Genomic DNA, 14,522 nt, shown 5'->3' on the forward strand with positions numbered 1-14,522 from the left:
CCATAGCCTTGACTAGATGGAACTTTGTTGGCAAAATAGTCTCTGCTTTTAATATGCTAACTAGGTGGGTTATAACTTTCCTTCCAAGGAATAAGCAACTTTTAATTTCATGGCTGCAATCACCATCTGCAGTGATTTTGGGGCCCAGAAAAATAAAGTCAGCCACTGTGTCCACTGTTTCCCCATCTATTTGCCATGAAGTGATGGGACGAGATGCCATGATCTTAGTTTTCAGAATGTTGAGCTTTAAGCCAACTTTTTTCACTCTCCTCTTTCACTTTCATCAAGAGGCTCTTTAGTTCTTCACTTTCTGCCATAAGGGTGGTGTCATCTGCATATCTGAGGTTATTGATATTTCTGCCGGCAATCTTGATTCCAGCTTGTGCTTCCTCCAGCCCAGCGTTTCTCATGATATACTCTGCATATAAGTTAAATAAGCAGGGAGACAATATACAGCCTTGATGTACTCCTTTTCCTATTTGGAACCAGTCTGTTGTTCTATGTCCAGTTCTAACTGTTGCTTCCTGACCTGCATATAGATTTCTCAAGAGGCAGGTCAGGTGGTCTGGTATTCCCATCACTTTCAGACTTTTCCACAGTTTATTGTGATCCACACAGTCAAAGGTTTTGACATAGTCAATAAAGCAGAAATAGATGTTTTTCTGGAACTCTCTTGCTTTTTCGATGATCCAGCGGATGTTGGCAATTTGATCTCTGGTTCCTCTGCCTTTTCTAAAACCAGCTTAAACATGTGGAAGTTGATGTTTCACATATTGCTGACGCTGGGCTTCGAGAATGTTAAGCATTACTTTACTAGCTTGTGAGATGAGTGCAATTGTGTGGTAGGTAGTTTGAACATTCTTTGGCATTGCCTTTCTTTGGGATTGGAATGAAAACTGACCTTTTCCAGTCCTGTGGCCACTGTGGAGTTTTCCAAATTTGCTGGCATATTGAGTGCAGCACTTTCACAGCATCATCTTTCGGGATTTGAAATAGTTCAACTGGAATTCCATCATCTCCACCAGCTTTGTTCGTACTGATGCTTTCTAAGGCCCACTTGACTTCACATTCCAGGATGTCTGGCTCTAGGTGAGTGATCACACCATCATGATTATCTGGGTCATGAAGATCCTTTTTGTACAGTTCTTGTGTATTCTTGCCACCTCTTCTTAATATCTTCTGCTTCTGTTAGGTCCCTACCATTTCTGTCCTTTATTGTGCCCATCTTTGCATGAAATGTTCCCTTGGTATCTCTAATTTTCTTGAAGAGATCTCTAGTCTTTCCCATTCTATTGTTTTCCTCTATTTCTTTGCATTGATTGCTGAGGAAGGCTTTCTTGTCTCTCCTTGCTATTCTTTGGAACTCTGCATTCAAATGGGAATATCTTTCCTTTTCTCCTTTGCTTTTCAGTTCTCTTCTTTTCACAGCTATTTGTAAGGCCTCCTCAGAGAGCCATTTTCCTTTTTTGCATTTCTTTTTCTTGGGGATGGTCTTGATTCCTGTCTCCTGTACAATGTCACAAACCTCCATTCATAGTTCATCAGGCACTCTGTCTATCAGATCTAGTCCCTTAAATCTATTTTTCACTTCCACTGTATATTCATAAGGGATTTGATTTAGGTCTAGGCTTAGGTAATGATAAGCAAGTTTTACCCCATGTGAACGTGTGGCAGGATATTCAAAAATCATGCAAGATGAAGGACAAGTGTTCATTATATGATGCTCTCATTCACTGCAGGATAGTTAACATCTCTGACCCCTTCCTACTGTAAGCTAGTGTCAACCACCTCACTTCTCAAGTATAGCGACAATGATAAGCTGACAACAACAAATTACTATGACAAGCAAAAAAATTACACAAATTTTCAAATCCCTCCTCGCCCTGGCAATGTTAACTGGGAGGCAGAATAGAGTGTATGAACACTGTTGTGGATCATTGATTTAAAAATTGTTCATCAGATGAAAACAAGGTCCTCCTGTACAGAACAGGAAACTACATTCAACATCTTGTGAAAAGAATATGAAAAGGAATGTGTGTATGTAAAACTGAATCACTTTGCTACACAAAAGAAATTAACACAATGTTGTAAATCAACCATATTTGAATAAAATAATTTGAAAAAAATAATGAAGGGTTCAGCAAACATTTTCCATCATTTATATCAGATAGTAAATATTTTCTGGGCCGAAATGCAGAATTGAGGCTATTATGTAGGTGTTTAAATAGCAAAACTTCCTTTTGTAATTTAAAATCACATTAGTGACATTAATTGAAGAGGGCAAATTAAGTATTAGCATAAAGTTTCAAGGCTTAAGTCAGAGCACCCTTTTTGGATGTCTTCAGCTCCACAATTTAGCACTGCACTATGAGATTAGACCATAATTTTCATATTTGGAAACCAATTTCTATGCCAAAAATGAGCTTAATTATTCCTTGTCAGATGAGTTTCCCCAAAACAAAATTTTGCTATACATAAACAAATCAGTTTACATGCTTTTTCAAAAGGTAGGGAGAAAGAGTATTTAAAGGGGTTATAGCCTGGACCAAAAGAACCACATCTGGCCCAGCATCCACTGGTAAATGAAGATGGAGATTTTTTTCCTTGACGGCATCAGTAAAGTAAATTTCTTTCAGCAGTTCAAAATTTCCTCAGCATCCACTATATGCGCTGCAGCTTTTTGGAACACAGATTGTGTGGGTCATGGTTAATTACCATGGCTATTACTTGTATAGTTTTTAAGTTTAAAGCGCAAAGTGGTTCTGATCTACAGGACAATAAATTGGCTAAATTCTGCCTTGACAAAATCTTGTCACATTTTGCTTATATTTCATGAGTGTGATGTTAACACTGACCCCTGCAGGAGTCCCATCTGTAGTCATGGTTACCAATTCTGACACATCTACTTTAAAATGGTCAAAATTTCTCTTCATACACAAAAATAAGCCACTTCCTAATGATGCGCCTTGTTTGGGCAGCATTTTCAAAAGATATTTGGTCATATCAAAATTCCCAACCACACCAATAGCTTTTATATATCTACTTCCTTATCAGCTGTAATAGAATACGCCAGAAATAACCTAGCTTTTTCTTGCGATTTACCCTGAAAATTCTAAGCTTTATTTCCAACATACTGAAAATAGACTTTTAGTTGTATTGTCTGTGAATACTAGTTTCTGCTTAGGACCTGCTCTTTCTTCTGCCTTCAATAAATATTCTTCCCAAACTAGTCTTCAGTTTAAAAAAAAAAAAAAATTAGTTGCCTGAGCAGTTTTTCTTCACTTATGGGATGATTTCAAGGCATCATTCCTACAATGATTCTATCAACTTGACTGGGCCACTGGGTGCCCAGATCAGTGTCAAACATTCTGGCTGTGTGTTTGAGTTTTTTTCTGAATGAGATTAGCACTTGAATCAGTAGATTGAGTAAAACAGATTAACCTCCATAATGTAGATAGGCTTCATTCCAGTCTGTTGAAGACCTGAATTGAACGATAGGACTGACACTTCTAAGGGCTTCCCTGGTGGCTCAGCGGTAAAGAATCCACCTGCAATGCAGAAGACACAGGAGACATGGGTTCAATCCCTGGATTGGGAAGATCTCCAGGAGAAGGGAATGGCAACCCACTCCAGTATTATTGCTGGGAATATCTCATAGACAGAAGAGGCTGGTGGGGGACAGTCTAAGGGGTCACAAAGAGTTGGACAAGACTGGAGAGAATGAACACACACCCAGTATGCTTTACCAGGGTCCCTAGGAAAAGTTGGTCAGGTGGTTCACTGAGCAAACTTACTACCCATGTGGTAAATAGGGGCAAATGTGAATCTGCCTGGAGGAAGGGCATCTTTTTCTGTTCCACACAGGAGCACCAGTAAGTACTCCATCCCTGGGAAAAAGAGGGGTTTCTATTTGAGTTGCTAGTGTACCCTACCAGTCTACCATTGCATACTTCAGTTAATTTCTGTATTTAGATAATTGAATACATACAGCAGTACTTCAGTTACCCAAACTGTTGCTTAGGTAATTGAATACATCCAGTAGTGCTACAGGGCTTCCCTAATAGCTCAGTTGGTATAGAATCCACCTGCAATGCAGGAGACCCTTGTTTGATTCCTGGGTCAGAAAGATTCACTGGTGAAAGGATAGGCTACCCACTCCAGTATTCTTGGGCTTCCCTTGTGGCTCAACTGGTAAAGAATCTGCCTGCAGTGCAGGAGACCTGGGTTCAATCCCTGGGTGGGCAGATCCCCTGGAGAAGGGAAAGGCTACCCACTCCAGTAGTCTGGCCTGGAGAATTCATTGGACTATATAGTCCATGGGATCTCGAAGAGTCGGACACAACTGAGTGACTTTCACTTTCATCAGTGCTACAGTTGGGTTGACGTGGATATGAAGATAAACATGAAGCCATGGGTTCCTTTATTAGATTTGCAACTTTTGACTCAGTACCACCTACTTTATGCCAGTTCTAGATATACCTCAGACCTCTGAGTCTTGTTGTTCCTCAATTTCATGGGCCAAAATTTAATTCAAGCATCACCTCCTCTAGTAAACTGTTTTTATGTCCTCTCCAAATCTCTCAAACCTCCCCCTCAGTATGGAAGAAAAGACTCTACCAGATGCTCTGGACACACCTGTGCAAGTCATGTTATAGTATTGTCTTCTTGCCTTGCCCAACCTTAACCTTAAGCTGACAGAGGACAGAGGGGTGGGAGGAGTATTTCTGAATTCACTCGGGAAGGGTGAGCCAAGTGAGAAGAGTACAAGGGCAAAGACCAACAGAGCATGACACTGAGGGGCCAGCCCAAGAAAGAGGGGTCTGCAGGGAGCCCCAGATGGGCTGGAAATTTGCTTTGGATGCTAAAGCCCGTTCTCTCTTTCATAGCTGCCTAAGGAAGAGGAAATAACTGAAGAGTCATCCTTTTTGAGTTCAGGACTCCTTGATATAATAGGAATAACAATATCTCATTGGCTGGTTGTGAGGATTAAATCAGACTGTAGATAGGAAATATGTAGAGTAATTATATAGTACTATTATTTTCCAGTCAGAAGTTTCCAAGGTCTTCTATCCTTTTTGCTGTAGCTATACCAACCCACCTCACCCCTAGGCCAAATTCTGACCCCTCTTCTCTGCTCCCCTCCCAATGCCATCTTCTCTTTTCATTCTTCCCATCCTCCTCCCTTCTTCCACCTCCTTCCTCCCCAGCCCTCTCCCTCCCTACTTCTTCTTTCCTCTCTCTCCAGCCCTCCACTCTCCCTTTCCCTCTTCTTCTCTCCCCCTTCCCTTCCCATCCTCCAACTCTCCCTCTGTTTGCTTTGCCCAGGAGACAGTACACCAAAGCCCAGGATGAAGATGCTTGGATCCACATGTAGGTCTACCATGATTAACTAAGTTTTAGATGACTCACATGTAAAATGTAGATGTTACTAAAAAGCAGGACTTAACTCATAGCTGTTTTGAAAATTAAATAAGGTATGTAGGTAATTACTTAGCAAATAGGCTTGCCCTCAGTAAAGTGATCAATGACTGTCATCTGCTCATTTTCCTTCTCACCCTTTTTATTTCCTTGTTATCTAAGCCCAGAGTGAAGATGAAGAACGAATTCTAAAGGGTATAGTTCACAGCAAGAGCACCATGACTTTCAAAGAGAGAAGCTCTCTGTTGTCTAAGCTCTCTGTTGTCTAATCAAATAATGAGTCATCTTATTCACCTTCACCACACATTGGACATATTTCTGACCAATATAGATTTTGTGGTCACAGTATTACCAAAATGCAAGTTCATGTGCCTGACAAACAGTGAGGCCAAACAATACCAAAATGTCGTAGTTTGGAACAGAGAAATTTTATTACAGGGCCATGCAAGCAGATGGGCAGCTCAAGCCTTAAAAACCCCAAATTCCCTGAAAGCTTTCAGCAAAGCCCTTTTCTAGGAAAGGGGAAGGAGATGTTTAGTTAGTCATTGCAAACTTCTTGGGTCAAATCCTTTGTTTCTGAGGTCATGTCATGGCCAGGTAATGCTATTTCTATAAATCTCTACCAAAGGAATGTTATTCTCTGTTCTGACAAGAAAGGGCAAGGTCTCAAGGCACAACTTTTTCCCTCTGAGGTCAAGGTCCTGGTTAAGAGGAGGTAGAGCTCAGCTGGCAGCTCCCTCAGAGCCAGCTCCCTGCCCAGTTGTCACCGCTGAGGGAGCCAGATGCCCAGGACCCAACTGGCCCTCAGGTTCCTCAGGTCACCTAAACGGGAGGGAAGAGAAGGTCCCACAGACTGCAATCCAGGCAGATGGTCAGTAACTACTATCTCAGGTCGCTGAGATGCGCTTGGGGGAGAGGTTCACTGCTGCCTCACAGCCTGGGCCAAGGCCAGTGGGTGGCCATGATAAGGGTTCTGGAGTCCCACAGGAGAGAACCCCCAATCTGTTTGCTGGGCTCCCCAGCTTACCCACTGGCCTGAGACCAGGTGAGCTGGAGGAGCCTGGGGAGACAGCAAGGAATCCATCTCTTACCTGATTTTCCACCTGACAACCACCACTCTGCCTGACTGGAGTTGGCTGAATGAGCCCACTAACGGTCACTCCTTGAGAGTTGGTGCTTGTGGGTGGGGCCCACTGCAGTGCTGACCAATGGCTGAGCAGGACCCCTGATGGCCCTGTGGTAACCTTTCCCTGGTAACAGGGTGCAGGGATAATGCCACACAGCAATGGTGGTGTGCCAAGGGCTGCACCTGGCTGCACTCCATTGCAATAGTGTGATAGAGTATGACTGAGTGCAGCCCTCAGCACCCGGGCCGGTGCTGTGCGCCATTAACCCCCTACCCTGTTACCCGGGAAAGGTTACCACAGGACCATTAGGGGTCCTGCTCAGCCGTTGGTCAGCACTGCAGTGGGCCCCGCCCACAAGCAACGCAACTGTCAGAGTAACCGTTAGTGAGCCCCAGGCACGTGGTGGCCGTCAGGCAGAGAGAAAGGTGAGAAGTGGATCACAGCCTTTTCCCCAGGGCTCTCAAACTCACTTACTGGCCCGAGGCCCGGTGAACTGGAGGGGTCCAGGAAACAGGCAGGGGGCAGTGTCCTGGAGGGTTCCAGAGTCTGTCCCAAGGCCACCCACTGGCCAGACCCAGGCCTTAAGGTGGCGGTGAACCTCTCCCCCACCCCCAGCTCTGTGACCTAATGGCAGCAGTCTGCATAAGATGCAGTCTGGGGTACCTGGCCTCTGCCGTTTGGGTGGCCTGAGAAGCCTGAGGGTCAGGTGGGTCCTGGGCACCGGGCTCCCTCAATGATGACAGCTGGGCAGCATGTGGGAACCTGGCTCTGAAGGAGCCTCCAGCTGAGCTCTACTTCCTCTTAGCCAGAACCTGAACCTCAGAGGGTGAAAGTTGTGGGTGGGGACCTTGCCCTTTCATGTCAGGACAGAGAATCACATTCATTCTGTGGAAGTTTACAGGAACATCATTACCTCACCATGACCTGACCTCAAGAACAAAGGATCTGACCCCAAGAAGTTTGCAACAGCTAACTACGCCCCTCCCTCATCTTTCCTAGAAAAGGGCTTTGCTGAAAACTTTTGGGTTGCTGGTGGTTTTTAAGCATGAGCCACCCATCTCCCCATGTGGCCCTTGATAAACCCTTCTCTGTTCTAAACTCCAACATTTTGGTATAGTTTAGCCTCACTGTGCAGGCTCACGGACTTGAGTTTTCATAACAACTGGTGAAGATCCTGTAAAATTAACACCAAATATTCTGATGAAAAAAAGGCAAAGGGTTTGCTTTATATGACTTCATTCTCTTTGCAGAAGTAAATTTTTATTCTTACTTAGGATATATCAAGTGTTGGGAAAGCAAAAGATTTCTTCACTAAACTTAGCCAAAAGGAGAATTGCTTGCTACTACATGCAGTTCCAGGGACAGGATTGAAGGCAAAAGGAGAAGAGGGCAGCAGAGGATGAGATGGTTAAATAGCATCAGTCACTCAACGGACATGAATTTGAGTCTGCCTGCAGTGCAGGAGACTTGGGTTCCATCCTTGAATCAGGAAGATCCCCTGGAGAAGGAAATGGCAACCCACTCCAGTATTCTTGCCGGGAGAATTCCATGGACAGAGGAGCCTGGAGGGCTACAGTCCATGGGGTCGCAAAGAGTCAGACAGGACTGAGCAACTTACACTTTCACTTTCAAGAGACAGTGAAGGACAGGGGATCCTGGTGTGCTGCAGTCCATGGTGCAGCAAAGAATCAGACATGACTTAGTGACTGAACAACAATAAGATGGGGCAGATCCCTCTTGAAATTCCCTTCTGAGCCCAAGGAAAAAATCACGAGAGGAATACAAGTCAAGATGTGGCCTACAGGCTAGAGATTGTCTGTGTACTCTCTGTGGTAAGTTAGCACAGAAATTGGAACTGATTAGAAATTTTCACATCCATTAAGCCTTATCCGGATACCCAAGTCCCTTGGACTCTTCTTATTCAGTCGAGTACAGAGCAGTTCAGATGTTAGATCAAACTTTTGAGGACAGATTTATCTACTGGTCATGCAGGAGGAAACAGGAATGGGTCCTAGAACAACTGGGTGGGGGTGGGAGGAGTAACCAGGCCCTTCATCACAGCTCGTTTGAAAAAACACTGATGTTAACTATTGCTGCTGTTATTGAGTTGTTAAGCCATGTCCAACTCTTTGTGACCCCATGGACTACAGCATGCCAGGCTTCTCTGTCCTCCAGTGTCTTCCAGCGTTTGCTCAAATTCATGCCCATGGAGTCCGTGATGCCATCAAACCACATGATGTCATCTGATGTCAACTATAGTTTCACAGTCTTATGTTCTCGGATCATTGATCAATATTCAAGAAGAGTTCACTTACACGAAGTTCAAAAATGTGGAAATATCAATTGTGTGGGATTTGATTGTACATTTCTTCTTATTTCAATTACACCCCTCTCTTGTCTAACCAGTTTTTGGCTAAACCAGTGATGGGGCTAACCTCTCATCCTAGAGAGAACCCTGCCATCTGGTGGCTGAGGATGTTGAGTGTAAGGAAGTAGCGCGCTGTGAACGCCCAGTTCAGACAGAGGAAAAAGACCTTTCCCCCTGGCAATCCGCTTTTAGGTCAGTTTCCCCATTTCCCGTTAAGTCCATTTTAAACAACAGAATGGCCTTTAACGGGGAAAAAAAAGAACAAGTTCCCTACTACTTTTAAAGCATTTCCAGCCCTTGGCAAAAGGATTTTTGGTTCAAGTAGGCGCTCAATTAATGGTGTATATGTCCGTTTTAAAAGAATCACTTTCTACATTATTTCCAAGGATGAAGGGTGGGAGATGTGAACCCCGACACCCCCACCCCAGGAGATACCAAACATTCTCATTTGGAAGAAGACGAAGGACTGAAGCAAGGCTGCTAATCACATGCTAACTTCTGCTGGTACTTGAGGGCGAGAAAGGAGCCTGAGAATCACAGACCAAGAGAGGGCGGGGCTGACCGAGCCGGTGAACTGCAATTCCCGGCATGCCCGAGGAGGCGGGACCCAAAGGCTGCGCCGGCGCCCGCGCTCACGTGACTTCGGCATGGCGGCGTTTGCGGATTTGGACCTGCGGGCGGGTTCCGACCTGAAGGCGCTGCGCGGGCTCGTGGAGAACGCTGCTCACCGTGAGTCGCCCGGGCTTCGCGGGCCGCCGTACCTGCGCTGTCTCGCTGTCCCTAGGCTGTCGAGCCATGTTCTGGAAGGACCCGGCGGGCCTAGTTCAGGTGTCCTGGGGCCTCTGGCGTGTCCCTGGAAACTGATGCCCCTGCGGTGTTGCTTTGACCCCAGGCGCGGGAAACTCGAAAGCATTGGGGAGATGTTACCCAGTCCAGCTCCTTCTGTCTTGCGAATTGAGGAAACTGAGACATGGCGGGGGATTTGCATGGGCCCCACAGCTAATGGATAGCAGAAAACAGGGCTCCCAAGTGTACACCTACACCGATGAAAACATATCGCCCCTTCCTGCGTCTCTTGACATTGTCCTGATACTGTCAAATGCGGGAAACTGATGCAGAGATGGGGAGTACTGTGGGGGCCCCGAGAATGGGGAGGGGGACATGTGGTTCCGAGTGTTGGAATGTTATTTACACGGAGAGTAAGTGGGGGCGGAGGACGTACTAGGAGGGTGGGAGGAGAGCAGAATGGCTAGAATGCTACTCCTGTTTGAATCCAGGGGAAACAAAAGCCGTGAGAAGTAAGACCTCATCTTAATTATTGAAGTGAATCACAACTGCTAAGTGGGGATAGAAGGGTTTCAAAATAAAAGAGGTTTCTTCAGGGTCTGTTAAGTAATGGATGCTCAGTAAATATTTGAGAGAGGAAGAAAAGGACCTTGGGCAAACTGATGAGGGGGAGACCACTATTTTGGCCTTAATATGCGTTATCTTTTAATATTAATATCCTGTCGTCACCGTTGGTGTTTAAATAGCCTAAAGATTGGAGTCGTGATTTAAACATATTTTTGATAGTCCACGTGTCCAGAGCAGTGCTCTGTTGAGGCTGATAAAGCCAGGCCCTGGCTTCAGAGAGTTCTCAGTCTCTTGGTGGGTAGCTCAAAGGAGAACGTGGACATTGGTGTGAATGAACGGTCATCCTGTTTCTCCTTAGCAAAAGGGTCTCTGAAGAAGTAGAAAGGGTAAAAAGCGAAAAACAACAACAAAAGTAAGAATGAAGTTGATAGTGAAAAAAGTATAAATTTGATGAGATGAAAATGAACATAGGGGCACGAAAAAGAATGATGGTTGAAAGGAGATAGGCAAAGATAAGGGTCTTTGTTATCATGCTGATAATACATCGCCAAAGTCAAACAAAGCCCTGTGTCTGTGCCAGGCACTGTTCTGAAACATCCAGTGTGTGTTATCTCATTTAATTCTCATGAGAGTTGTATGAGATGAATCCTGATATTATCACCATTTGGCAGATAAGAACCTGAAACTTAAGCTTAAGTAACTTTTAAGTCGTAATGTTTAGGTTTGAGAACAGGCAGATCTGACTCCAGAGTCCATACTCATGACCATTCTTCTACCTTGTAGTCTTGACATGAATCGGTATGAGCTCATGTGGGAAAGAGGTCGTTGTATTTGACAAAAATGTTCAATTTTTCTTTTCAGTGGGCTATTCAGTGGTTGCCATCAATCATGTTGTTGAATTTAAGGAAAAGAAACAGGTAAAATAGGATTTCTGACATTAATAATAACCAGCAGTTGTAATTATTTTGTGTGTATTGGTAATATGGAAGCTACAGATGAGCACTCTTTGTGCATTATTTTATATGTCAATAGTTGAGCTGATACATACCTGTGCAAATGATAACTTTTTTGTGAAGTGCTGGGGTATGATGTAAAGATTCTTAAAGTCTATTTGATGTTAAATTAAGTAACTTTTTAAAAAGTGTGCATTGTTGTTTAAACTGTAATCACAATAATTAATCCTTTTTGTTTTACTGTCATGGACTCATTACTGATTGATTTCCCTTCCAAACATACTAGTAAATATGTGTATCTCTCCTTAGGCCAACAACTGTTCCTTACAGATTGTTTCATTCTAAAAAGCTGTTGTTCATCCTTCCTTTCCATTGATGTTCTCAGCTCCTACTCAGCTTCAACTTTCTTCGTTAGAAAACACACACATGCACATACACACAACTTATTTAGTGTTTCTGCATGCTAGAAATTAGCTTTTTAAAAAATCACTCTTTATTTGTCGTAGGAAATTGACAAACCAGTAGCTGTTTCTGAACTCTTTACAACTTTGCCAATTGTGCAGGTAAGTGCTTTGTTTAAGAAACGTAATACGTACTCATCCAGTTCAGACATTCCCAGTCATATATATGGTTCTCTAACCTGCACTGCCCCTTCCTTTGTCTATTAGTCTTACCTTTCCATGAAGACTTACTGTTTCCATGAAACATTATGTACATCTCTTTTTCTCTAGCTCTACAGGTATACCTCAGGGATACTGTGGGTCTGGTTCCAGACTACCACATTAAAGCAAGTCACACGAATGTTTTGGTTTCCTGATTTATGTTAAATTTATGCTTACATTGTTCATTAAGTGTGCAGTAGCATTATGTCTCGGAGAAGGCAATGGCACCCCACTTCAGTACTCTTGCCTGGAAAATCCCATGGATGGAGGAGCCTGGTGGGCTGCAGTCCATGGGTTCGCTGGGAGTCGGACACGACTGAGCAACTTTACCTTCACTTTTCACTTTCATGCATTGGAGAAGGAGATGGCAACCCACTCCAGTATTCTTGCCTGGGGAATCCCAGAGATGGTGGAGCTTGGCGGGCTGCCGTCTTTGGGGTCACACAGAGTCGGACACGACTGAAGCAACTTCGCAGCAGCAGCATTATATCTAAAAAACACAATGTTTATCTTAATTTTAAAATATGTTACTGCTTAAAAATGCTCACCATTATCTGAGTCTTCAGTAAGTTATAATCTTTTTACCAGTGGAGGGTCTTACATTGATGCTGAAGGCTGCTGAGTGATAAGGGTGGTGGTTGCTGAAAACTGGGGTGGCTGTGGTAATTTCTTAAAATAAAGACAACAATGAATTTGCTGCATGAATTTGCTTCCTTTCAGTACATTCTCTGTAGCATGCAATGCTGTTTGATAATATTTTACCCACAGTAAATCTTCTTTCAAAATTGGAGTGAGTCCTCTCATACCCTGCCACTGCTTTATTAACTAAAAGTTTATGTAATATTCTTAATCCTTTGTTGTTATTTCAACAATTGATTAAGTTCAATGTCTTATGTGTGTGTGGTTTTTGACACTGAAAACAATTACAATAGTGTCATCAGAGATCAGGGAATTCCCTGGCAGTCTAGTGATTAGGACTTAGGCAAAATCAGTAATCACAGATCCCCATAACAAATATGATAATCTTGAAAAAATGTGAAATGTTGGGAGAATAACGAAAATGTGACTCAGAGACATGAGTGAGCAAATGCTGTTGGAAAATGACGTATTATAATAGACTTGCTCAATACAAGGTTGCCACCAATCTTCAGTTTTTAAAAAAAACAAAAGCAATATCAGTGAAGCACAACAAAATAAAACAAATAGATTATAAATTCCTTGAGAGTTCGGGCTAGGTTTTACTGATCTTCACTATTCCTTATTGTTAGTACCTTTTAATGAATACTTTCCACTGGTAAGGAGGAAAATCAGTCATCTGTATTTTGTGCTTTCTTTATTATAGGGAAAATCAAAACCGATTAAAATTTTAACTAGACTAACAATTATCGTTTCGGATCCATCACACTGTAATGTTTTGGTAAGTTATTTTTCTTCTCTCTTGGTCTTGTAAGTTGTATTGATTAATGTTGAACACTTGCTTTTCAAGTCATCTCATTCTTAGATCTTCCCCAACCCCCAGTGTATGACACTTGACTGCTCTCCTTGGCTCAGAATTCACATGGTATAATAGAGTCTCTTCTATTCAGGACACATGTATAAGGATTAAACTTTTTAAAGAGTATTCCAGCAACTGGTCTTCATTGAACTTACATGACCCAGACATAGAATACTAGTGATGTTGCTATGAATAATACAGACATTATCCTTTGGAAAATGGGAAGAATGTTTAAAAAGTGGGACACAGAAGTACAGAACAGACTTTTGAACTCTGTGGCAGAAGGTGAGGGTGGGATGTTTCGAAAGAATAGCATGTATACTGTCTATGGTGAAACAGATCACCAGCCCAGGTGGGATGCATGAGACAAGTGCTCGGGCCTGGTGCACTGGGAAGACCCAGAGGAATCGGGTGGAGAGGGAGGTGGGAGGGGGGATCGGGATGGGGAATACATGTAAATCTATGGCTGATTCATATCAATGTATGACAAAACCCACTGAAAAAATAAATAAATAAAGGGGGGGGGGGAGATGCTCTTAAAAAAGTGGGAGATAGTAAATAAGGAATGTTCTGGGAGTGTGTAACAGAGGAGGCCAACCTGAGGAAGCTGATGTTCAGACTGTGGCCATACAAATCAGTGAATGTTATTGGTGCCAGATAGGGAGAGGATGTTCCCACAGACAGGATAAATTATGCAAGGTTCTGAATCCCAAAAAAACATGGTGCATGGTGGGAAATGAAATGCCAGTTGAATTGAGCCTGATGAGCTGCCTAACCTAGGATGATGTTAGAAAGGTAGGTCTGGGTGAGCAATTAGAAGAAGCCTTTGAAGGTTTTAATTAAGGGAGTATAGTTATGAGATTTGCATTATAGAGAATGGATCAAACGGATAAAGGAAGGGATTTGATAAAGGGATAAAGGTGGGGGAGGGAGGATTGACAGGATTTGATGTTGATTGGATCGAAGGTGGTGACTCCCTGCTTTGGCCTGAGCAGCCAGATAACTAGATGGTACCATTTCCTGAGATGAAACATACAAAGAGAAGTAAGTGTCGATCATCATGTTTCAGACACAGTAGGTTATTGTAAGAGTTCCAGTGAAAAGAAAGTCACAATCATGTCCAACTCTTTGTGACCCCCATGGACT

At 43.3% G+C, this 14,522-nt stretch overlaps 1 protein-coding gene across 1 annotated transcript in view; it reads left to right on the forward strand.

Moving 5' to 3' along the window:
* Window positions 1-9,538: 9,538 nt before the first annotated feature.
* The window catches only part of RPP30 (ribonuclease P/MRP subunit p30), a 30,667-nt gene continuing 25,683 nt past the window's right edge, over window positions 9,539-14,522 (forward strand). Inside the window, exons 1-4 of the mRNA XM_061162165.1 lie at window positions 9,539-9,642; window positions 11,128-11,183; window positions 11,726-11,782; window positions 13,224-13,298. Of these exons, the coding sequence (XP_061018148.1) occupies window positions 9,561-9,642; window positions 11,128-11,183; window positions 11,726-11,782; window positions 13,224-13,298 (270 nt within the window). The 5' untranslated portion in view covers window positions 9,539-9,560. The remainder of the gene's footprint in view (window positions 9,643-11,127; window positions 11,184-11,725; window positions 11,783-13,223; window positions 13,299-14,522) is intronic.

Source organism: Dama dama, chromosome 15, assembly GCF_033118175.1.
Source record: "Dama dama isolate Ldn47 chromosome 15, ASM3311817v1, whole genome shotgun sequence".
Taxonomy (NCBI): domain Eukaryota; kingdom Metazoa; phylum Chordata; class Mammalia; order Artiodactyla; family Cervidae; genus Dama; species Dama dama.